General features: G+C 35.1%; 1 protein-coding gene across 2 annotated transcripts in view; it reads right to left on the bottom strand.

Moving 5' to 3' along the window:
- LOC134531211 (dynein axonemal heavy chain 2) overlaps positions 1–26,265 on the bottom strand; it is an 864,487-nt gene that overhangs the window by 253,227 nt on the left and 584,995 nt on the right. For both annotated transcript variants that reach the window (XM_063366870.1, XM_063366871.1), the window contains 4 exons: positions 25,558–25,868; positions 20,955–21,133; positions 8,608–8,697; positions 1,471–1,610 (listed from right to left, as the gene is read on the bottom strand). In XM_063366870.1, coding sequence (XP_063222940.1) covers positions 1,471–1,610; positions 8,608–8,697; positions 20,955–21,133; positions 25,558–25,868 — 720 coding nt within the window. The remainder of the gene's footprint in view (positions 1–1,470; positions 1,611–8,607; positions 8,698–20,954; positions 21,134–25,557; positions 25,869–26,265) is intronic.

Raw genomic sequence — 26,265 nt, 5'->3', positions numbered from 1 at the left:
CGCTTAATATACAAAAAATATGGCACAAAGCGCCTCAAGCTTTTTTCTAGTTTATACTAGTATTGCTTATATACTACTGTCATAAATTAAATTTTAAAATTATTTTTAACTTTTTAGTTTGATAATCTTTAAAAGCATGTTTCTTTAGTTTTTTAAACTATATTTATTTACAATAAGGAGTAGTGATGGACACACCTTCATGATCTTTTTCATGTGAGGGTCACTGCCCATTGTCAGTGCTGCATCAGTGCTACATCAGCATCAAGAGCTGTTGTAAATCTAGGAAAAACCCATTTCCTGCTAACGTTATTCTGATAACAGAGCCACTGAAATGTTGCTGTAAGAATCACCAGGCCTTGTTCTAAGGAGCTATCAGTTTATCAAGCTGTTGGTACGCATTACCATCTAATCTCAGTTGATAAGAGAAAATAGTATTTACTGCGGGTTATGTATCCACTTCTCGATGCTAGCATTTACAAATTCAGCAATTCAAAGTGCATCCAAACAAGATTGGCAGTAACAGTGCAGTCGAGAAACAACTTTTGAAATAATGAACAAAGTAAGGGTAGTGCCATCGACAGTAGTATTGACTGTTGCAGAAACAGTGAAACACCAAATGAAAATGTAAAGCATCAGTATAACTGAAGATATGTTACTAGGAAGAAGAACAGTTACTCACTTAAATTGATAAATTGCAAGTATTGTGAATAGGTATAGTGTATTGAAAAGTAAATAGAGAACCAAAACTATCATCTCCCAGTCCGACACAGCTTAAAGAATAACTGTAGAGCTCATTCGTGAAGTCTACTTCAGTTTGTGGAGAGGTTCTGATGGCACTAAAGCACAATACCAGGTACAGAGAATAACAGTGCTTCCTCCAACCTCACTCAGGGCTTCAGGCTCAGAAAAACATTTGCCTTAAAATTTTTCTTAAGAAAACCTTCACTACAAAGGCCAAGTAACTTTCCCTTGAAAATACATATAGAGTAAAAAAATTGGAAAAATATAAATATGTGACAAGCACACCTGTAACAAGCATCAAAACAACAAAAATATACAATGTACATTGTGAGGAAGCTATGGTGGTTGAGGGGTTTGAGCACTCGTCTCCCCTCAAGGTGATCCGGGTTAAATTCTCGGTGGGGTCAAACACGGGTTATTTAAAATGGATGTTGCCCAAGCCTGTGGGTTTTCTTGGTTCTTGGGGTAGTGCAGTTTCCCCCACCAATTTATTCAATCGCTGCTTCACACCCCATTCCATCCCAGCTCAAGCATTCTCCAGGCTGGCCGGAACAACAGGTCTGTCCCTCAGTAGAGCAGCGGTTCCTGTGTCAGCCCCACTCCATCCACGAAGACCCTGCCTCAGGTGGCCAACTACATGTCCATTTTCACTTTCAAATATAATTTTATTTAGCACTGAATGATATATAAAAAAAATATCCAAAATAAAATATTCTATCTACAGCTTACCTGAACCGTTCTTCCAATGGACTCATGCACAGCACAACATGGAGGTTAGTTCTCACTCTGTCCACCAGGAAATTGAATATTGCTTCGTTTGTAGGCAAAATACCTGCCTTCGTTGCTGCAATACTCAAGGCACCTTTCACCTGCACAGCCCCAAAGCTCCCTGCTGAAACCCTGACATCCAACACCACAAGTATGCTAGGAAAGATTCTCAACATTCTGCCCACCTAAATAACCTATTTTATGCAGGTTGGTAGCAGACACAGCTTCTTTGCATGTCTCTTCAATAGTCCCTGGGTGATAGGTACAGTGGCAATCTAGTAATACAGTCAAAGCTCCGGTGTAGTTTGAAAATCCTGCTTATACACCACAAAACACAGTTGTTGAGAGACATAACGTACCTCTGCATCATGGGTTATTCACATTCCAATGGGAATGAACCTATCCAGTCTCAATAAAAAAAATTATTCAAGCTGTATTTGAAGTAATGTGTGGTAAGGTGGACCCACAATGATTTGTCGCTTCCATTCATTTCATATCTGTCCATCAATCATGCGATCTCAAGCCAATTAGAAGACATACAATTTTTTATCTGTCCATCCATTAAAAGCTGCCCAAACTTGAACTTTGACAGACGAATGGATTAAATTATTACATTTCCGGCAACCTTTACTAGCTTAAAAAAGTTTTTCAGTTCGTTAATTTGTTTAGCTGCTACCATTAAACGCTTTTAACTTATGTTTGAACACATACTAAAGTTTGATATTTGATAAAAAAATTGACAGAGACACATTAGTGTAAAAAATGATGTACCTATGATAAAAATAACAATAATAAACATCAAAGGGAAAAGAAAATTTGTTGAATGATGTAAAAGTGCTTTCCTTTCATTATCGCCAATCTAATCTACCTATACAAATGAAATGTTGACAACTATATGAGCCTGACTAGTAAAGGAAATGATTAGAAAATCTTTGTGTATTTTTGGCAATGGGTTATCTATTTCCACTTCCATTTATTCCTTCACACTTTGCGCTAGCCCACCCTGATTGAAAGATAAGCGGCCAAAAGTTTAGAAGCTGCATGTCATATAGTCGGCAAAGCTGCAGGTCACATGGTCGCTGAGTCTGGCACTTTCGGCCGCTGCCAATGAAGATTAGCATGATCGGCTGTGAGGATCAAGATCACAGTGATCGTCATCATGTGGCCACACACACATACTACAGACTCCAGAGGAGACGCAAGAAGAGAAAGGTACCAAAAAAAAAATTTTATGAACCTTTATTATGACTTTAACAATTGCCGCCTTTTTTAAATGTGATAGGTTGATGTCTCTGATTGATTGTCACGTCATGCAGCCCTAAATGGGGTATTTTTAAGAGTGTAATTTCTGAGTAGTGGGGAGAAATGGATGGGTAGATGCAAGCAGATTATATTCTGAGGATTTTGGCTATTTCAGAAAGAGGGCATCCTGAGTAACTACATGTTAGGTATTTGATCATTTTATGGCAGTGTTAGGTCGTATGTTTTATTGGGTACCATCAGATTTTTATTTTGTTTGATTTTTATTTAAAAATTGTGATCGTCCCGGGCTGAGCCCTTCTGAGCCCGATGTGCCACCACCTCCCCCCTTACAAGCTGCGAGCCCCCTCCTTCCACCCCCACCCTCTACGACCGCCCGCCCGTGTGACGTCAGTGCTCCGCTCCCGAGAGTTGCTGAGCGAGGACGAGCGGTCAGTGAGTCGCGAGCGCTGCGAGAGGAAGGAGCTTCATGAACCTGTCATCGTATTTTGGAGGTTTTGAGTGATACAGGGGGAAACGGGCCTCGCCACACACGGGCTACGTCACGGCCCTGAGAACAGAGTAGCCGGGTCCACATGCCCATTATACATGTGGTGGCGCCCTAAACTTCAACGAACACTTCAACTCCCATTGCAGTAGCAAGATAGAGTAACATTATTGCATATTTACTCCTTTTAATTGAGTATTTGGCCTATAACTGCTTGGCATTATCTTTGTGCACACAGTAATATACCAAAAAGTTTTTGTTTATATTTGTGTAGGGTTATCTAGTCAATTATAGATTAATTTTAATGTATTTTCTTTGTTGGTGGCATGAGTTACATCCGCCGCCGCCCTAATAACTTACAGGTGCAAACAGTATCATGCTTATTTGAATCTTTCCACCCTCACAACATTGGTTCCCATTTAACAGCTAGGAAACTTGACTGATTGAAGTGTGTTTGCCATATCAAACACTACTTCCCTTGCCATTGTATAGGACCTTGATCCACGAGGTGTTACATCCTTGACCAGATCCTTCCCTTCGAACCTGGCCAATATACTGCAGCCGCCCTCAGCCGCAGTCTAATGCTAACATTAGTGCTTTATGTTCTGTCGCTGCTCCTTTGCCTCTAAACCCACACACTATCTTGTTTCCTCACTTTAACAAAAAGGTTCTAGAAGACAAAAAAATTTAAAGCATTGTGGATCAAAGAACTTAAAAACAATACAAGGAGAACAAGTAAATAAAGACCAAAATAAATTTTGCAAAACCATCTAGCAATGCATGTTTAGTAGTATTCTCAACATTCTGAGTTTACAAGATATTCTGTTTGACAAAACATTCAATAGCATTCCTGGTTTGTCAAAACCAACAGTAGCTTTGGGGACAAAGCCCCCAATCAGGAAAGTGAGTTTATTCTTTTAATGCCATATGATCATTCTGTGTGTTAACAATTGTTATTCATTTAGGAATCTTTTAATATACGAGCCCCTTTGTTCTTGTCATGTATTTGTGTCAAATGAAAAAAATTGTTTTGGCAAAACCACACAGCTGTCTAGTATAAACTGTTTTATTTATACTAGTATTGACAGATAACTATTATTTATTTATATATAGTTTTCTTATGTTCCAGGTAGTATACGTGTCTATGACACGACAGACTCGGTGCCCAAGCGCAGTTCTTTTATAGTTCATTTGATTAGACCCCTCTAGGAGGAATTGATGTGTGTTTTATCACAACAATGTGAATTGATACTTACTAGCTTAAATTAAGTACTCTTAAGAGAGTGAGTGATGCCATCATAATGTAAGCATGTAGAAGTTTGGTGCAAATAATAGCAAAGTATTATTTAGAAATTGTAATACATTGTCGCACAAGGATGGATTATCGCTTCTACATGATATGACTAATTCATTTGGTTAAGGCAATAGTGTCTTTTGGAAGAATTAACCCTTTCAGTGCCAAAGTCCAATAAATTAACTTTGCCTTGTTGTGCGAAAATTGCCAGGGCCGAAAAATCGGCCCGATTTTTTTACCGTTTTCAAGACAGTTTTTGTTACTAGCAGCGCATTATACCTTTGTCTAAAGAAGTGTCCTACTATCTAGTTCCTTTTTTCTGTCAACAGGTAGTGAAAGTGCCCTACTATTTAGTTCTTTTTTCTCTCAACAGAGAGTACGAGTGTCATACTGCTGGACATCGCACATCATAAGAAACTGCGTTTTGCTGCATTTCTTTATTCTAAAGAAACACTTTTCCTTTTGAAAAAAAAAAAAATGTTTCTTTTGTAAATTCTTTTTTTAGATTCTTTTATATCATGAAACTGTTTTCCAGCAATTTCTACAAATGTATTTTTTCAAAGTTATGACAACAATGGTTAATTTTAGGTAAACGATACATGTAACTACCAGTTTCGTAGATATTACAAATTGCATAGGATTTTATACCGTTGGTTATTCTGTGTTGAAAATTATTATTGTAGTAGTCATAGTAAACACGTTTTCCCGCATATTTCTCAGTGGAAAGTGATGTTACTCTGTTTCAAACTAATACTACCACGAAACTTTGTGCAATCAAGGCTTTTGTTGTCGTTTTCATAATAATGTCTCGGAAAAGAAGTTACATTGCGGGTAAAGATGACAAAGAAATGCTCGACTATTTTTATTCGCTCAATAGTGATATTTGTGAAAGTGATACAACAAGCGACAACGATACAAGTACTGATGAGGAAGAGCATTTACCATCTACTTCAAACACACCGAGACTTACTCCAGTGGCTGCGGGTAATTATATTCCAGCCGGTGCATCACTTCATACGAATTCAGGCGATAGTTCAAGTGATTCGTCGGATGAAAATGAACAGACTGACGTAAATAATAAAATCTGGTCTTCTTGTGAAAACTTTTCACTACCAAAACACAACATACCCCAGTTTTTAGAAAATGCTGGACCAAAACATTTACCGCCTCGAAACTCGAAGCCCATAGCATATTTCCAGCTAATGTTTACTTTTTCCTTACTACAGCTTCTGGTAATGGAAACCAATAGATACGCTCAGCAGTTTTTATCACAGAACAAAGGTAAATTAGGTACAGGTTTGAGAGCTATTTCATGGAAAAAAACTTCAGTTGTTGAAATGAAAGCATTTGTAGCATGTATAGTAAATATGGGCCTCATAAAAATGCCTACACTTTCCTCATATTGGTCTACTGTTCCTTCTCGCAGCATGCCATGGTTTCGAAAAATGTTTTCTCGGAATAGATTTCAACTACTTCTAAAATTTTTTCACCTATCCGATAACAAAAACCTTGGTCTACCAGGCGAATCAAACTATGATTCAGAAGGAAAATTCAAGCCAATTATTGACCACGCAAATAACGTTTTCAAGCACCACTTCACTCCATACCAAATACTGAGCATTGATGAAAGTTTGGTCGGAACAAAGAGCCACACGTCATTACTTTAATACCTTCCTAACAAACACCACCACAGATGGAGAATAAAATTTTGAATGCTTTGTGATAGTACTGTCAATTACTGCATGGGATTTTATGTATACCATGGTGCTAAAGATCAATTAGATAAGGCTAGCATAAAACTATATGGTCTTGGGTACACTGTGATCATGAAGCTATTATTAGTTGTGAATTGACTACAAAAAGGTTATCACATTTTTATTGATAATTTTTTTACAAGTGTACCAGTTGCACAGAAACTCTTTTCTGAAGGGAATTACCTTACTGGCACTGTTAGGCGGAACAGGAAGAAGCTACCAGCTGAATTACACAGGCAAAACAAATTTCAGGTTGGGGAGAAAAGGTATTTCAAAAGTAATAAACTGCTGTTATTAGCATATCGCGAAAAGAAATCTCAAACAAAACCAGTAATTTTACTATCAACAAATGGAAAAACAGAAGATGTTCAGTGTACCAAAAAACGGCACGGACTAGAGAGAGTGCGTGAAAAACCAGAAATCATTCACAATACAATAAATACATGGGTGGTATAGACACAAGTGATATGATGCTGTATTGTTACCTCGACGAATGAAGGTAATTGAAATACTGGAAAAAAGTATGTTTCAATATGTTTGGCCGTATGGTACTCAACAGTTATATTTTGTACAAAGTGAATACAGATGGTAACATTCTGACAATATGAGTTTGTCTCTGCTGTAGTGGACAGTCTCAGGAAAGAGTGGCTAGAACAGCAACACCAACAACCTGGTGACACTAACGAAAGTGTGGCGTCATCAGGAATTCTGAAACTGCCATTGAAGAAAGAAAAATAATGTTATGTTTGCAGTGTATCGAGTAAACGTCAGGGAGGAAAAAGAAAGAGTTCAAGGACAGTTTGTGCAAAATGCCATAAAGGGTTGCATGGTGTTTGTTTTAGTAAACACAGCTGCTAGGACCAGTGAATATGTATTTGACTTTAGTTGTGATTGATTTATCATTGTTGTTATCATGAACTACCAATTAATTTTATATTTTTAATTGGAAGTCAGTTTCACCTAAATTTGTATAAAGGCATACAATAGTTATGCATAATTTTTTAATATCTTTGTTTACTTTTTAAATACATTAATAACAGACTTATAATTATTAAAAAATTATAAAGATTCAAAATACACTAAATAGTTGGAGTTACGCTAAGAGAAGATTTCAATTGAATTGTCACACAGTTAGAAACGCAATGTTTTTTAAAAATTTTTATTTCAATAAATATTGGAAAAAATTACATTACTATTATACTATCATATAGAAAAAAAATTAAATATTTCAAAAAATTCAAACCAAATAATATTACTGTCAAAACTACTCCCTATCCACATTACAATACTTAAAAAATATTTAATAATTATTTTTTTCAATTTAAAAACCAACAAAAATAAAATAAGTTGAAAATTTTTATGTTTAAACATGAGAAGTGACAAAAGAAATCATTTATCTATAAACAGTAAAAATTTCATAATTACAACAGTAAAGGTTAAAAAGTTATTAAAATTAAACTCTAGAGATGCAATTTAGTTAAAAATGACCTGGCACTATTAGCACTACCATCCTAGCAGAGGCTGGCACTAAGAAGGTTAAGAAATAATGCAGTCTGTTTTATCTGAAAACATTGTCTATGCTTGCATTGGCAGTAAAGTATGGTTGCAGGCCAGGACTGCCTAAGAATATTGCATATATTATTATATTACAAGTGCCACCTTTATTTTTTGCAAATAGCATCGTCGTGCCTTGAAAGTAGTACGGGCCACATCGTTCTTGTCATGTATTTGTGTCATTGTGAAAAAATTATTTAAAACAGTCCAAAGTAATTTTTTTCTGCAATTAGAGTATAAACCAAAATTATGAATGTTTTGTTTAGTCTTAGAAGATAAATCTGCATAAAAATTTATGAATATCTATGCAATGTGACAAAATTACTAAATGCTTTCCTTTTGGGACTTGCAATGGGTGATTTTCTATTTCCTTAGCAATAAAAAAAGTACAACAATAGAAAGCAGAATAAAGTGTCAATCAGAAGAAGCTATATTTTCTTGTGGTGTAAATAACAAGAATGGAACGTACAGTAAATGTAAGGTATAAGTTGGAAAATAAATTTCAGTAAAATTAAGGGGAAAATGTAAATAAGGAGAATGTAACAATTGGATTCAATTCTAGAATTTTTTAAAATAATTTTTTTTTTTATTGAGATTTGAGTGCCAACCAAAGACCAATAAGCCCTGAATATGCTGGCAATTTATATAAAATATATGTCATCAATGTGGTTTTATGGTGTCATAAACTCCTAAGCATGTAGTATATCTACAGTAAGGAGCTATCATGAAAAGAAAATATTCATACTCACTTCTTCAAATTCTTCTGCTTTGTAGAGATTAGCCACCTCTCCGGTGTTCATTAAATTGCTGACCACCTCTAGAAATGCATCTTGCGTCACCTAAAAATAATTAAAAATTAAAAATAATAAGACCCTGCCCATTGGTTGGAAAATATTTAAAAAAACAAAAATAATAATATATCTAGAAAACTTACTAAAATAAAGTAATGTTGTCAATGCAAAGGATGCATTATAGAATATATTTAAGTTTATATTAGAGACATTAATTAAATTACATTATTTCCTCAACAGTAGGTGTTATTTTCTTATATAAATAAAGTCTTTCTGTTTATATGATGTGAGAATATATTTTTGTTAAGAAATGTTAACTGTTTTACAATGTTTTCAAATGTTCAAAATTTCACTGAGAAAAAAAAATAATTTAATTAATTTTCTTAAATTTTAACACCACCAAAATAAAATATATCTTTTTAATGAATTCACACCATTCTGGGATTTTTTTGGTTTAATAAATCTTAACGCATCATTTAGTTCAATAGTTTAACATTTTTTGTGAAAGCACCTAGAAACTGTGTTCATCGCCAAGCTTGTTTTTAATTTACCTAGGAGCTTCATTGCTGGCTGAGTGCATGTGCATGGTGTATCGGAGTGTGTAGCAAATATGCTGCACAGTCACATGACGATGGTGAACCATTGGTGAATAGCACAAAGACATACAAACTGTACCTAATTTGTTTTGAGTGGAATTCATCATATTTTAAACTTTATTCATGTACAAAGTGATCAATGATACACATTCTGACAAATTATTTAAAAAAATTATGAATAGCTTGTAACAATATAGATTACAGCCTTCCTCATGCAATACAGTAATAATCTTTAGTTATAAATTTTTTTGTCAAATTTCAGGTTAGATGTAAAGTTTTTCCTTTTAGAGGTTATTGTGAACATAATTCTCCGGGTTTATTGTTTTTATTTTTAAAAATCAAAAGTTTATTTTTCACGTAATTTTTTGCTGGCTTCTTTGTGTGGGAAGGCATTCTGACGTGATTTTCCTTCATTTTTTCCACGACCGAGGCTTTGTTTCACAAAGAGTGCGAGAGTCACGGTAAGTAAGCATTTCGTGGAAGCTTCTGTTGCCATGCGCCGCGATTGTCTGAGAATTACGTCAGCGAGCCCAGGACACTGCCCGCACGAAGGAAAGGAAGGCTGTAAGCTCAGTCATTGTCCGAGCACCGGGCCGAGCAGGCAGTGGTCGGGCGATGGCTTGTGGTTTATTCTTTTCGGAACGTACAGTTAAATTTTTTTTTGTGTGCTCTATTGTACGGAATATAGTGTGATTTTTACATAAATAAATAAAACAGGTAATACATAGAACTTTGTGTACAAATTTCTAATTTCTTCGTGACCTGTAACCTGTATGTTCCACTCATCACCTAATTTGAGCTTTCTGGAGGTGGTGAGTGGTGAACACATTCTGACAAATTATTCAAAAAATTTAAAAATAGCTTTATCAAAAATGTTCTGCAACTAACATTATTATTAGCATTATGTATATAATATTTTTTCATGTTTATTTATTTTTGTCATTCTGATACATGTAATTCTATCAACTAAACTACAATCGGAGATGTTTCATTAAATACATTATTGTGGTAATAAGTTTGGCGAGACTGTTTTTTTTTTTTTTTTTCAAAACATGTGGCTCTTTTTGCTCATAAACATAATCACACACATAAATGGTAAATATGGCCACAAATTAAAATGTTTTACTAGCTGCTTGAAAAAAAAAGAAAAAAAAATGTTTTATTTACTGTGGCTGTGTATTATAATGGAACAAGACCATTTGTTTCTTGCCTCTATTAGGTTGCTTAATGCATGTATGGAAGCCTTGTTGCAGTAATCAAAACTTTCTGTGTCTTTCAAAACCTATCTTGTCACATATTTTGTTATTTAGAAGCCCTATGCATGTAGACTGACTAAACACTTGGTCATATGGTCTGGGGTTTTGATGCAAGCAATGTTTATATAAAACTTATTCCACCCTGTCAATTGAAAGTGACAAAATTAACCCATTTAACAGAGTTCCAAAATACTTACTGAATTTAAGAAAGGGTATAACATGAGAATTCAGCAGATATTTTTAGGAGTTTGTTGGGAAGTAATACCTACATAAGAGTGAATTTAAAGGTTGATGAAACTGGGTGCTGCTATTTGACCAGAATTTAGCTATGATTTTTTAACTTCAGCAATTATTATAAAATAATAATGAACAATAGGTGCTGAGACTGAGACACAGCTGATTGAATAAGTGTTTAGAAATGTTTTAACAAACCAGTTTACTATCTTTCTCACTCGCTAAGTAGTTTAATTAATGATTTATGTTTTCTGATATAATTTAAATAACATCTTTTTATTCCTTTTAAGAAGTATTCCTGTGTTTGCTGTACATTTTATGATCAAAATTTACATTGTTTCGTGGTTTTTAAGTTGTTCTGATGATTTGTCTACTTCAAAGTGTATTAGTTCCTAGACATTATTTTTAACTGTTTAGTTGTGTATTTACGTTTTTATGTGCTTTCTTGTAAATTTTGAGAGTTGCTTATTTTTTCTTTATTTGAAATTGTGTTTTAACGTAATTTTCATTGATTTTTCTTTGTACTTAATTCTCGATTTGGTTCTTGTCTGAATGCAAGCTGATGCAATAGATGGTCTGTTGCGTAGGAATGAGAGTGAAAGACAGAGTGTGAGAAAGGACTGGGTTGTTGTCATGCACCAGGAATGGCTGGTAATTTTTAAATATATTTTTGTGATTGGAAGAAAATTATGTCACTAGTTTTCCTGATTTTTTTCTTGGTGTAATCTTTGCCATGAAAGCAACGATAAGAGGCGCAGGAAATTGTTGAGGTCTGTACTAAGACTGACTGGCTAGGTCACGCACCTGCAACTTCCTCCGGGCAGAGGCGGCTGCATAGCTTCCTTCATTTAGTCAGCATCTAGATGAGGTACCAAGGGCAAGGGCCCACAAATAATATAATTATGTAGGTGAGAGTTTTTCGCGGCTGTGGTTCGGCCTTATCCTTTATAATATACGTTTTTTTGCTTTTCTGAACTTTTAACTAACATTTTCTGACTACAATTCTCAGTAGTAGCATTGAATATATATAACTTATAGAAGTCGCGAGGGGATAGGATTTATTATTCCAATTTTTGGATCCAAAACTGTGGTAGTTGTTAGCTCCGCCGCTAGACAGCTCTTCTTTCCACAAGAGGGTACTCGTAGTTACCAGCTTCCACGCCAGAGCGCTGTAGCGTCACTTTTTTCAAGGTCGTGCGTGTAATTCTCTGTCTCACTCTATCGAGAGGCGGTGCCTTTTGTTGAAATCCGAGCACTTAGATACAGGCGGGCGCAACTGAATTGGAGGAGTACGACCACCGAAAAAAAAGTGCGGTTAAAAGATGCCAACATCAGAAATTAATTTTAATAATAAGAAAACTACAGAAATTTCTTAAACGTAATAACATAAAAAAAATCTACTGACATTCGTAGTTCAGAATTTATAAAATGTTGTGTTAACGGAGTGGCGCATTGAGTAAAATGGCAAAACATAATTTGGAATAATTCTTGACAACGTTGAATGATTTTGGTAGCTATGAAACAACTATGGCTGCGATGACTGTTCAAACACGTGCACGTGTTGTTATTAGTAACTGAAACTAATGGTATGATGTCATACTTTGTGGCTACGCAGTTTATAATTTTTTTAACATAAGATGAAGCATTTTTACATAATGTTTTGGTTGTTTCGTAATTCAAAATAAATAATCTTAAACGTTATATGGTGAATATTCCCAGTAACGAATGACCAAAAAAAATAATCAATTTTGCCAACATAGATCTGAAAAGTTAACGATTTACTATGTTAAGTTGCTTATAAATAACGCACATTTCCCGGATCTCCAAATAAAATAAGAGTATTTGTTATGAGTTCCCACTCTTTATATTCCTTGCTTTGAGGTTAGATACACAAGTTATGCTCGTAAAAACGATGCGCAAGTATTTTGAATACAAATATATTTTATTTTAATAACCTAAAGGTAAATATTATTTCCATTAAATATAATACAATTCTTTAAACACAGGCAACATATAAGAGCTATTTTTTGTTATTATTCCATCTGGCGTGATAAATATTATATTTTAAAAACAGTTTGTGGATTTTTAATATAAAATAAATATTTATTTATGACATCAATTTAAGTTGTTCAAAAAATTCACTTTGGTATGAATTCAACCAAATTCATGTTATTCGGGGCACAAAATTAGAAACTACCAAAAAAGATTATCTACATTGCTGTTTTGTGTAAATCTGTGCACGGACTTAGTAAGTGATATATTTATAATTCCTCATTTTAGCAACCCATTTTAACACAAGAGAAAAATGATTTTATACTAAAAATTATTATGTTAAACCATTAATTATACGGAAACATGTATGAATAATCTATTTAAATTTGCACTTGAACAGTGAATATTATTTTGCAATAATAAATATTTTTTATCATCGTATATTACGGATGAAAAGTTTGTATTTCCATCTAATCAGAAGTATTATGACTAGGGCCTGGAATTTTTCGCGATCGCGAATTTTGCGAAAATTCCCGCGAATTTCGCATGAAAACGCGAAAAGTAAGTACATTCGCGAAAACCACAACATTTCTATATTACACTGCGAATATATCCCCGAAAAGTACCATTACAGTAGAATCCCGCCGATGCGAGCCCCCTCTGATGCGTCCATTCCGTTTATACGACCGTTTTTTTGAGAAAACATGAAAAATTTGAGCAGAGAAAGTCGAAAATTTGAGTAAAATCGGCTGAAAAACAAGTCTGTTACACTTTGTTGGGCTCTATGTGTTCACGTTTATCTTGGCGAGAGCTGTACTGTAAGCAACCAGGCATACAAAAGACATCTAAAAATAGATACCACCCCTCTAGACTGGCCACGAGGCAGTGTCTAGACGAGCTCGGCGCCTCCACTATCGCACGAAAAGCCGTCTCAGCTGTCATGTTATCTTACCCGCCCGGCAGCTTGACGTCATACGTGACGTGACGCGACGCTTACCTCTCCCATCCCCTGCTAATTCTTCAAGGCTCATCCCTCCCAGAGCCACAAACCATGTAAAAACAATTCATCCCCCCCTCCTTATCCAACTAACATTTCAACACATTCCCTCCCTTATTTCAACCTTCTGCGTGAGAAACTGTCAGCGTGTTTTTTTTTTCTCTTTTTTTTTACGCTGCGAAGGGACGTGGAAAAGATAATTGCTTGAGCTGTCAAAATAAACATCGCTGACGGCAAGGGCAGGAGCGTATCCTGTCGGTCTGTCGCTGTGATTATCTACTCCAAAAACATTTCACAGCATTTCAGGATAGCATTGTTCTTATTTCTTTCGTTTATAACCGAATGTTTTCTACTTGATCCACACAAGGTTAAAGTATCCTTTAACCCAAGTCTTGTGTTTCAGCATAATTACCTTATTTTTACATAAGCCGTGTTCGTGTATGGTTTTGATGCTCAAAATTGATCTGGGGTATAGTTCACACTAAGTTTCTTCTCATTTGTGCGCTGGGGTTTGTTCAAGTGGCAACCCCGTGTTCCTCCACTCCATTAAATATGAGCATATCAGTATCAGAAACATGGGTTTTATTGTACTGACAATAGCACAGTGATGTGCATATTTTGCAACTGTAAAGTTTCATGGGATAGAAAAGATTTCATTGCCAAACACCTAAAGTCGGCTAAGCATGTGACATTGGCAGCAAAAAAAAAAAAAAAAAAAAATTGTAGTTGCAAACATCTATAGCAATGTGTCTGTTTTGTGTAACTGTTTTGGATTTAATTGGCTGTTATTATGCATATTAGCCTATTCCTAGTATACATGGATTGTTTATTAAATATGTAAACTATTATATTCAATAACTGCACAATTTAGTCAACATTTAAAATACCGGTAAAATTTCCATTGCATAACGAAAATACCGACTTTAAACCACCGCTTTTCTAATTTGAAAGTACCGCTTTTTGCATACTGAAAACACCGAAATTTTCCAGGCCCTAATTATGACACAGTTAATTAAATTGCTTTACAAGTTTTTATTTACATGAAAATCATTAAAAATTGGTTGGGAAGTTATATAAATATACAAAAAAAAATCATTATACATACAATTTTATTATCTTAGTGGATTTAAATTAATGGTGTCCCAGTGACTACTGCGAATAAAAAAGTCTTGCGAAAGATTTCTTCGTAATTGAAATTCGTCAAAAAAAAATCTATCTCTCATTTTTGGTGACATTTCTGACAAGTGGTACGATCAATTTTGAGACTGGCAAATGAATGTTGTGAAGCAATAAACAAAATATCACATTCGTGAACTACAAATGTATAATTGTTTTTATTTTATAATAAAAGTGTATCTAATAACCCGTGGCTTTGCTCACGTAATTTCCGGGTATTGCTGATATTCTACCATTTTAAGAAAAGTATGTATTAAATGCCAAAGATTTTTGAAGAATTATACACAAAGAACTGTCAAGTATAGAACATATTTAATAAATAAAAATATTTTTACGATTTATTTTTAATTGGTTTAGCGTAAGTCTATTTTAACTTTTATTTAAAATTAAGTAACTACCTTATTTTCTATCTCCCGGTTTAGTGACTTTAAGAATATATTTTTCCTTGATGAAATATTAACTCTTTTCCATCTGACGAAGAAGCCAATTAAAAAATAAACCAAGACTCGCGCACTTATTGTATGTTAAGACTGTCATCGTTTTAAATTACTGTAATTTTTTTAGTTATAGTCATGCTTAGGATAACATAATATGCCTTATTACGCATACATTTCAGTATTCATGAAACCAATGCATTTTTATTTGAAATGTAGAGCAGTTACCAAATTTCTTATCTCAAATATTGATTTTTTGGTATGGCTAGTATTACTTAAACTAAATTTTTGAATATTCACTGATGTACCCTTTTCCCTTTTCTATGTGATTTAGAAAATATAGCAATATACGTAAACCAATTAAACCAAAATCATCCTGAATTTTTATTACCGAAAAAAGTTAAATACAAAAAATTTTAATATGCGTATTTTAATATTGAATTTATATATATCTTGCCAATACTGATTTAGTGGGGTCCATTTTTTTTTTTTTAAAAATAATATCTACCTTACTACTTAATAGATAACGTTGAATAAGAGAATGTTGTTTAAGGTATGTTGATTTTCCTTGCCAATATCTAAAAGTAAATTTGTACAAACGCAAAATATAGTTTAAATAAGTATTTTACTTTTAAAATAAAACCATATTTTGAACGGAACACTGACTATTGACCCAATACAAAGTTTTAATAGCTAATTTTCACTTCACTCGGGTACAGAATCCCATCATTCAGTGATTTCCGTGGCTAGCTTCTTTTGGGATTTCATCATTCTCAAACGACGGTAAGGGAAGCTCCTCTTCAAGGTCGCCTAACGATGCTGATAAGACCTGCCGGGTAATTTGAATCGTTGGTCTGGGATTTTCGAAGAGGGGGGTGAAGGATGATGTCACGACTGGGCTGGTTAACCTAGTTCTGCCAAATACCGCCAGGGGCGTATATGGCCGATACCCAGCGATGAAAGCGATCGCAGCGGCGGAGCTTAGAACTACAACAATTCTTCTAAGAAACCGGACAGAAAATTTAACCTGGGCTCGCGACTTCTATACATTATATATATTCAATGGTAGTAGCCTACTACAAGGATCGGGTGAACTTTGTCTTTGTTCCGAGGACCGAGTCCTACGGCCTGTACCGTGACTTTGTGTGCAACCACGGACATCATTGCGAACAATATTTAATACTCATCCTTTGGTACCTGCAAACAGATGACTGATGTGTTTTTTGGAGTCTGTGAAGAGGTTATGTGAGAAAAGTTGTATACACTCCATGTTCTTGCTTTTGTGGTTGCAAGATGGCTTCCACGATGACTGTTAATTTTCTTCACGTATCAATAAAAATACGTTAACATTAGTTTGTGTCTGAGAGACATTTCTGTAGACGAATCGATGACACTACCAACTTTTTTTTTGGAACTTACATAATGTACCCAATTCATTTCTTCAAGTGTTAATGAAACATTTAGGCCCACTCCTAGGCTAATCCATTGCTAGCCGGATGGTCTGGGGTGCGATGATGTTGAAGTGATAATTATAATAATTGATGTGCTTAAGTAACATCTAGTTTGTTTCCTAGTCGATTTATTGTGCAATTGGGCTCTATTATGTAAGCTTGCCTAAAAAAAAATTATTACATATAATTTATTTTTAGTTTTTGAGAACAGATATTTAATAGTTATCAGTTATGCTTTTAGATAACAAGCGCATCTGACTATATCCTATTTACAGCAGCAACTGTATTTTTTGAAAATTTCAAAAAGTGACATTCTTTAGTCATGAAAAACTAATAACCAATAATAACAAAACCAATAATCTGCATGACAACATTCAGGAGTTTAACACAACCTAACTGCAAAAATTTATTCAATTCTTAATGGTAGAAAATGTAAGTATGTATGAATTATACTAAACCATGAATAAATGTATATTTTTTTCATGGTCTTGGTCATGAAAATGTTTCTAATTTTTCAGTTTGTATGTCTCAACATTATACAGTTATGTTGTGTCCATACTTAATACATGACTCATAAGTAGGGGCCTGTTCTTTTCGCGATCGCGATTAAACGACGATAAACGCGAAATCACCTTTAAATACAGTTTTTACGCGAAATCGCCATAACACAGCGTTTTTACACGAAATTTTGTATTAAAACGCGAAATTGCAGTGTTTTTACGCGAAATTTAAATACTGGTTAAAATACGTGTCTCGTCAATGGTAAACAAACACCGCAACATGGCCGCCAAACATTAATCATAAATGCACTAAAGCAAACAAAAGCTTACACACGCTCACGTTATAATGTTAAACCCAAAAATATACTGTAAAAATACGCAAAACTATGGCGTTTATTTTCCTTTCCGGCATAATGTTTGGATAGATAAGACAAACAGGCGAAGTTTTAAAGCGTACGCACACCGCTCGGGGCACTGACGTCAGCTTGGAACAGCGACACCGGATAAATACAAAAGCAAGCAGATGATTGGGCGAACGGTGTTTGGAACAGCCTTACGTGAGTGGCCATATCACGTCAGCCGGGGGCGCTGGCATATAGTTGGAACAGCGTTGTAGTATCAAGCAGATTAAATCACGCCAAAAAGCGGAAAAATGTAAACAAACATTAATTTTCGAATGGTGTGACGATGATGATTAGTTGGCCAACAGTTTTTATAGATTTTGTTGGTTCGTTACAACAACGCGGAAATACCATAACGCCGAATGTCAAAATTGACCACAAAGCCGAAATAACAACTGAATGAATTTGTGTGTTTTTCTTAAATGTACCTTAACGCCGAAATACCACAATCAAACCTACCTTACCTTACTTACCTTACCTAGCCTAGCCTAGCCTAGCCTAGCCTAGCCTAGCCTAGCCTAGCCTAGCCTAGCCTAGCCTAGCCTAACCTAACCTAACCTAGTCTAACCTAACCCAACCTTTGTGGCAGCCCTGTAATGACATTTTTCGGCGTTGTGGTACACAGCAGTTTTCTAGCTGTCGTCGTGATCAATTTGGCATTTCGGCGTTGTGGTGCGTCCTCGATTTTGTTAAAGGGATTAAATTTTTCCAGATAAGTTTATGGGAACGAACTAATAATCAGTGTCTAAATCAAAAGTATTGTCATATAAATATATGTAACCTATTTGTTTAGGGTATTCAGTAATGAGTAGGTTCAAGTAAAATTATTTAACTTAAATAATTTTAGATATATTTACGGAAACACACGCTTTTTTTTTTAGTTTTTAGCACCGCTTTTGTGTTTTTAAGTGAATTTTAGCACCGCTTTTGTGTTTAAAAGTTAATTTTAACACCGCTTTTGGTAATTTTTAATGACGAAATCTGAAAATTTTATTTACCACTTTCAGGGGGCCCTACTCATAAGACATTCAATTTTAACTTTACAACGATCATGTACATAAAATTATATGTATTATAAAGGTAATTTCTACACTTTATAGAAATCGGTTTATTTATTTTATTCACGCTTAATATTTTCATCAGTTTAATTATGGTTCGCTTATTATATGCAATTGTGTGTGATTTGAAAAGTATTTTGCTTTGTCTATGATTATGATTTTATCTTTGGTCATAAACTTAAAATTATTTTTAATTCATTTTCTCTGCATTTGTAAAGAAAAGTGATTTTTTTTATTACTTAATTTATGGACAAACAGTTCATGTTTTGTCAAAATTTAGAGAATCGCGTTATTATTAACAAGACAGAAAAAGAAAAGGTTCTTTTAGAATGTTCGGCAGTAAGTACGTTTTAAGTTAGATTCTACAAATAGCTGCTACAAGAAATATGACGATATAAAATAATTCAAGCTGGATTGCTGAAAATTGGAGAAGATTTATAGATATTTGTAAGGAATTAAGTGGATTTATATAAAATTATTTACGAAGAATTACCAGATATTATCAACGAGACCTGAACTATTAGCTGCGGATATCGACGTGTATAAAAGAAATTACCATGAATATATAATTTTGAGGATAATATCAAATTGACCTGCTAAAGAATAATCGACAAATTCAATGAAGATTTGAAGCCCGAATCTACTTCTGTACTTCTGTCCTGCTCAACCACGACTGACTGAAGGAAGGTGGAAGAACGTTTCAACTCGTCGATGGAGTATCCAGAGAAGGACGATCCGTGAGCCAGTCCGACGACCAGTCCCAGGAGACCGTTCGAGAGGAGTGCCCGGAGGACTGCATTCTACCAGTACCTAGATTGATGGATGTCGCTGTCCGTTGATCGCGCTGTGCAGTGGTCACCGAGGATTGCCTATTTTCCCTGGTGTGGTTTGCTGAAACCGAGGTTGGTTCGTCCCAGTCCCGTCCCGTCGCCGTATAAACTTTCGTCGTTACGTTCAAGAGATCTATCCACGTTAATAAACAATTATTCATTCAAAGAGACTTAAAGCATTGAAAGTTTAAACAAAAATTGTAACAACTATTCTTCATACATGTTAACTTGGCTAATTTAATTATCGTATATTTTACCGGGATCCCAGTATTACCTAGTTTTAGACGTAGTACATGATTGGAATTCATTTTGGAGTTAGAAACTATTAAGATGGTTATTCTGGTGTAGTATGTTTTCACTGAAACCCAGAGGTTTACTCACCAACTGCTTACTAAACGGCACACACTCATAATTTATTTTAGCTTGTTGTAACTTTCAACAAGAACTAAACTTTAAAGTAGAGATAATATTAATTTATTTTAATCTGAAGTAATTGATTGACATCTTTGCATAAATATTAATTTTTGCAACTTGATTGCGACTTTGCACTTGGATTGATGAGGAACTAAAACCCCTGTAAGAATTCCAATCATCTGAGATTAGCAAATAATTTTAATTATACTATAGTGTGATTTATTAATTCTGTGGATCAAAATGTTGTATGATTGTTATGTCAACGATACAGAAACACTTAGATAATACACTACCATTTGTCACAGATACCATATACTTTTATTTACCACAGATAAAATAGTTACACTAAGAAGTATTTTCAGTTTGGATTCGAGTAAGGTTAATTTACACTATTAGATTCATTCATTCTGGCAGGACACCACAGATGCTAGGAAATATACAATAAATAATTAATAATTTCCGTTTGACACATTATTGGGTTCCGTCCAGTATATTGTAAAAAAAAAAAAATTCTGCCCCAACCTCTACAGCAGTACTTAAATTTTTCAGAAACATTATAGACAAATAAGGAAACATAAAATAACATAGAATTTTTTTCCTTCAAATTTCCTCTAAATTTTCTTAAACAGGAGTTTCGTTAAAAATTGGTGATGGTCCCAAATGAAAGAATTGATTACTGTTTGCACATAAAAACCAAATTATTTCTTGATCAACAGTACAATTCCCTTGGTATTTCCTGATATATTCCGGCCAAGTAATTTTAATCCATTGGTAGGTTTTTTTGGTGGGTAGACAACCTGAAGTTATTAATGTTTACATTTCTTTATGTAAGTTAATACACAGCACTAGATTAGTTTGGAGCAACCAGAAAAAACTTAATACAATTTTTTTTATTTAGATAAGGAATAACATGCATAATAAAGCACATAAGCAATAATTACAGGTAAACATATTTTACCTCCTTACCTGTGTGTCGTTGAAGAGGAAAGTGGTAGCGTGGTTGTCGACACCTGTTTTACGATACAGCAACTTCAGATCCTCTTTGAACTCTGGTAAGCGATAGTTGCGGGTGACCTCCACCTCAAAGAAGAGGTAGTTACACAGGTACACAGCCAGGCGGGCCAGAGACTGCCGGCCACTGCCACCTTGCAACAACACAATCCCACTTACTGGTAACAACAAGTCACAGCAAACACACAGCAAAAATTACTAAAGATGCAAGATATTTCCTTAAAAAATACACGCCTTCATCGCCATTTTTCAAAATAAATTAATTCAACTATGGATTCCCATCAATGAAGTTGAAGGTATGTACACTTGATTCTACAGCCCTAGCAATTGTGACCTCCCTTGAAGTAACAAATCTTGCTTGCGGCACCAAACAATTTTTTAAAGAAATAGATAGAAACAACACTTTTTTGAGCTTATTTTGGGCACTGCACATTGCGATTCTTTTTGTGAGTGCTGTACCATCTGCAAGCTCGACGAGTAGGGGAGTGGCTGGAAACTAACACATACACTCCACCAATTCAAGACAAGACATACTCTGGCAGCTGTTCAGAGGCATCTAGAGCTTGCAATCACAGTGCAACAGCTTTTCCCCAACCCTTCATGGTTGCTCATCTCTTCCCAGGAGTGACCAATGATATAGGTGTTAAGTTTTTAACATAGAACACTACATCCTGTCAATTTCAATGTAACAAAATTATTTAGAACGAATTTTAACTGCTGATGAAAGTGTATGCTATTTTTTGCCTTTTATTTGGAAAATCAAGTATACATATAAATTCTTGACTATGAAAACACCCCAAACTGTTTAAGTGTCCATAATGCAGCAGCAGGTCACTGATGGTAGTAAGCTCGAAGCGGAGGCGTGTGCGCTTCATCTGTTTATGCTGCAATTTTTCCCCTGGAAAACTTAAGATAATCTGTTAACTAACCATAATATACATCATTAAATTGTTACATTAGAAAAAAATTATTTATATAACACAAGCTCATAACTTGAACTACATTACAGCAGTATTTATTTAAGAAAATTTTTTTCGTTGTTTAATGACATTTACTTTTTATAGAAGGCAATTTCCTCCCAATGTCACATAGAAACTATCCTTCAAAATTCAAACTTTTGGAGCCATTATTCTGATACGTCATATAGCCCTTTGTTAATCTTATCTCTAGGAACATATAATTAATTAAATCTATAGCTACCATGCATATTTGTATGCATGTTGGTTTGCATCCAGCATATTACAGATACTATGAAGATAACAGTGTGATGAATAGCTACATTTTCCAGCTCTGTATTCAGAATGAGCATGCAGTGTAATTGATAGGTCCAAGGCCTCCATTACATATGCCAAGCTTCCAAAACAACCAATACCAATAAAATAATTAGATTTTTTCGAAAACCAAATTGAATAGGAAATAAAATATTTGTTGCCATAAAAGTAATATTTTGAGGTTTGCCATCCAATTGCAAAGTTGCAATTTGCCAAAAATACAATTTTTATCTATCCACAGAGTATGAAAATCTTTCCTTTGAAAAGAATACACGCAGTTCAAAAAAAAAAACTTACCGTATGAATATGTTACGAATTGCCTTTGAAGTGCTTTAATACTACTATATGCTGACAGTAAATGCAAGGATCACCCAACATTTTTCCTGTAGCCCCCGGATGAGAAATCACCTCTTACAGTCTGACATGGGAAATAAACATGTACCAATTCCTCTCCACCCCAACCCTCCTTCTTATTCTGATACTGCCCATCAACCCTACCCCAAAAAGGTTTTGGAAGAAAGGGAGGTGTGGAGTGACAAACTGCAGATTGCTAGGAATTTTTTTTTTCCAACTTCAGTGCATAATCCCTGACCATATGTTTCTGAATTAAAATTTGGTCAATTGGTGCAGATCTTATGCAAGTAAATATAATATCTGATTATTGTGTAACAATCAAAAAACCATTTACACAGAAAATCCTAATTTTTCCTTCCAGCTTCAGTAAATAATTTCTCTGCTGCTTTATTTCCAACTCTCCAGAAATATTGTTTAAGAAAGTTTAAGTAAATTGTAGGGTTGCAGAATTTCTGCCCTTTCCGAATATTTTAAATCAGATCTTACTCTTCAGGATTTTTCCAGACACTTAATATTTCCTTATATTTTCTGCAAAACAGCTGATTGTATGTTTATGATGAGTTCAGGGTCATGAGGATGTAACATAGCATAAATCCTGCCTCCTGCTATTAATACCACTGAGAATGTTTTATGTTGATGATGTTTTCTTATTGTTTCATAATTAATTTATACTCATGTTTCTTCTATTATGTATAGGCATTTAGGGTATTTTGTTGTTGCTTAAATATTATTTATTATTAATTTGGGTTAGGTTTTATAAAAATCTGAATGAAGTTTGTTTATTATAATTTTTTCACAATAATTTGCTTGATCATTTAAAATAATTAACATGTGTATTAATTACATTTGTCAAATTTTAAAGCATACTCAGGGCAGTAAGACTGTATCATTCTAGAAGGTTCTAGAAGGTTTTAAAATAAAGGAAGACATATGCGCGACACTCTGTCGCCAGTAAGTTATTTGCATGCCTCAATTTAGGGAAGAAACCCAGATGTTAGCATGCGGCTGCACAGTAATGAACTAGAACTTCCGCTGGGTGCTGCCTCGCCAGCCAATGAGTGAGCTTTGATGTGGTGTGATGTGTCGTCCCAGACTTTCAGGAAAAAACAACAATCTTTCCAGTATTTCTCCATATATGGTCATTTTTCTGGATCTGCATTGTGATTGGTCAGTCGACTCAGGGTTGCCTCCCCTTTGTTATCAACTTGTAAGGGAAGACAACTTCGTTGTTCTGTTAGCTGTCGCTTGATTGTCGCTGCATGCGGCCACGTCATTGGCAGCTCACAAATATGAAGTAACTTTGTGAATAGCTAACTTCACGCCTGTTGGTAGGGGCCAGGCCAAAAGTTAACCTTTTGTTTTATTAGGTTTATGGACTTAAACTAGGAATTGGACTCCAGGCGTCGGTATCGGTCCATGGTGACTGTATTCACCCTCTTGGGATAGATTGTGCGGTTTATCAGTACCTTTGCTTTAAGTACAACAAAAAGACTTTAGTTATTTTATTTTGTAATTGAATGGCGCGCTACAGTGAATTAGTGATAAATTGTCTGGACCTGTTATGTAGGTTGTGATCTATTTTTTTCAGAAGTAATAATAAAACATGATTGCCCAAAAAAACTCTTTTATATTAAATAAAACTAAATACAAACTTTCATTCTAAGGGAATAGCTTATCAATTACGGCATTAAAACGAACATAAAAACAATAATTCAAAAACAAGGAAATTTCAAAAAACTTTTCAAGTTAGTATTCTGGATTGCTTAGCCGGGCCAACCTGGAATGTAACAAGGACCTTGTTAAGAAAATCGATGTCATTGTTAGAGGTATTTAAAATTTTTCTTGATAATGTGACAATTTTATTTTTGTAAAGATGTGTTGTAATATTTATGTATTTTTTTTACTATTTATATTTGTAGTTGCGAAGTTTATTAATATTATTATTAAAATTATTATTCCTTTAATTGGTATATTTGGCCGACAGTAAGCACAAGGATCACTCAACATTTTTCCTGTGGCCTCCGATTAAAAAATTACATGGGAAAAAAACATGCACTAATTCCTCTCCACCCCTACCATCCATCTTATTCTGATACTGCCCCACCAACCCTCCCCTGTACACAAAAGTTTTGTAAGGTAAATGGAAATATGGCAATGGTGTTGACCCTCTGACCTTTTCTGTCCTACTTTGTTACTGTGTGAAGATTAAGTCCTATGCCCAAAACTCTCCCCCTCCCTCCTTTATGATCTCTCTCATTCTCGCACTTCCTAAAAGAAGTCAAAGGAAAACATACAATTTTTTGTTTCATTTTTTTCTTACCTGTATATTGTTTATTTATAATTTTAATCAATCCCTTTCACAAGAGAGTAAAGATGGCAAGCTACTCTTTATTTTGAATATCTTCTATAAAAACTAGCACGCATAATACAGTCAGCGAAAAACTTGTGTAGGGGCTGGAGAAATATAATATAAAAAAACCAAACTTCAAAACATCAACAATGGGTGTGGCTGTTATGGAATATTGCAGTTGAAAGCATAGGAAACCTTACAGAAAAAAATGTTTGGGCAATGTTGCATCACAAAAACCTGTCGAGATAGACACGTGACGATGGTGTACGGTGCCAGACCACAGACATTAAGTGTGATTGAGGGAGGAGGAACCATCAACACCGCTGCATGGCCGCACATACATTTTTTGACAATAGGCAGAAGCGTAGGGATTCAGTGTAATAATGTACCAATGATAGCTGGTGAGGTCAGACTTGTTCTTAAGTAGAATCAATAGCTTAAGTTTTAGTGTTGATAATGAGAAAATTATCTATATATTTTTATTATAGTTTTTGATATATCTACCCACCATTTTAGTTCGCCCAGACAATGAATTAAAAAAAACCCTTTGCAATGAAATGTGTGCATGGCAATGGGGGCGCACCCACGCCGATGAGCAGCATGTGGCCGCGCGGCTGGGAGACGACGCGCACGACGCGGCACACGTGCTGCACGGCCTCCTTGAACAGCACCAGGTCCATGGGCAGCGTGCCCGGCGAGGAGTTGTACTCCTCCAGCTGCGTCTCCAGGAAGCCGCGCAGCGCCGCCAGGTCCGGCAGGTCCTCGTACACCCCGTCCGTGTTCACCAGGTGGCAGAACACGGGCGGCTCCTCCTCGGGGCACAGCGCTTGGAACGTCAGCTGGAAGTTGCGGTTCACCACTTCCCCGATCTGCTTCTTGAACCAGTCGCGGTCCCTGGGCAGTGCAGCACTGCGCTACCTCACCGCCCTTTATGTACTACCTTTCAAACACATACATCATAAACAACCTTACGTTGAAAAATATTTTAACAAATGATTTGCAGTGCAGGAAGAAAATATTAAAAATGAATTATTCAGACATACACGCAGTGCACATATACTTTAACTTGCTCGGCAATTAGGAATTTTTGCGAAGCTATTCTGTAACTTTCGTGGTTTTACATCTTCTATTTTCCTTCTGTCAAAGAATGAGTACATGAAGTGTGACATTAGGAGTTTGACTGTGATAATTTGAAACTTTACAAGTTTAAATTTCTTCACACTATTCATTTTCATGTTTTTGAAGTGAAATAATTTTCAGTGTTACCAAAATTCTGATTGCATGAAGGAAA

This window comes from Bacillus rossius, chromosome 3, assembly GCF_032445375.1.
Source record: "Bacillus rossius redtenbacheri isolate Brsri chromosome 3, Brsri_v3, whole genome shotgun sequence".
In the NCBI taxonomy this organism is placed as follows: Eukaryota; Metazoa; Arthropoda; class Insecta; order Phasmatodea; family Bacillidae; genus Bacillus; species Bacillus rossius.
This window is presented reverse-complemented; position numbering and strand designations above follow the sequence as displayed.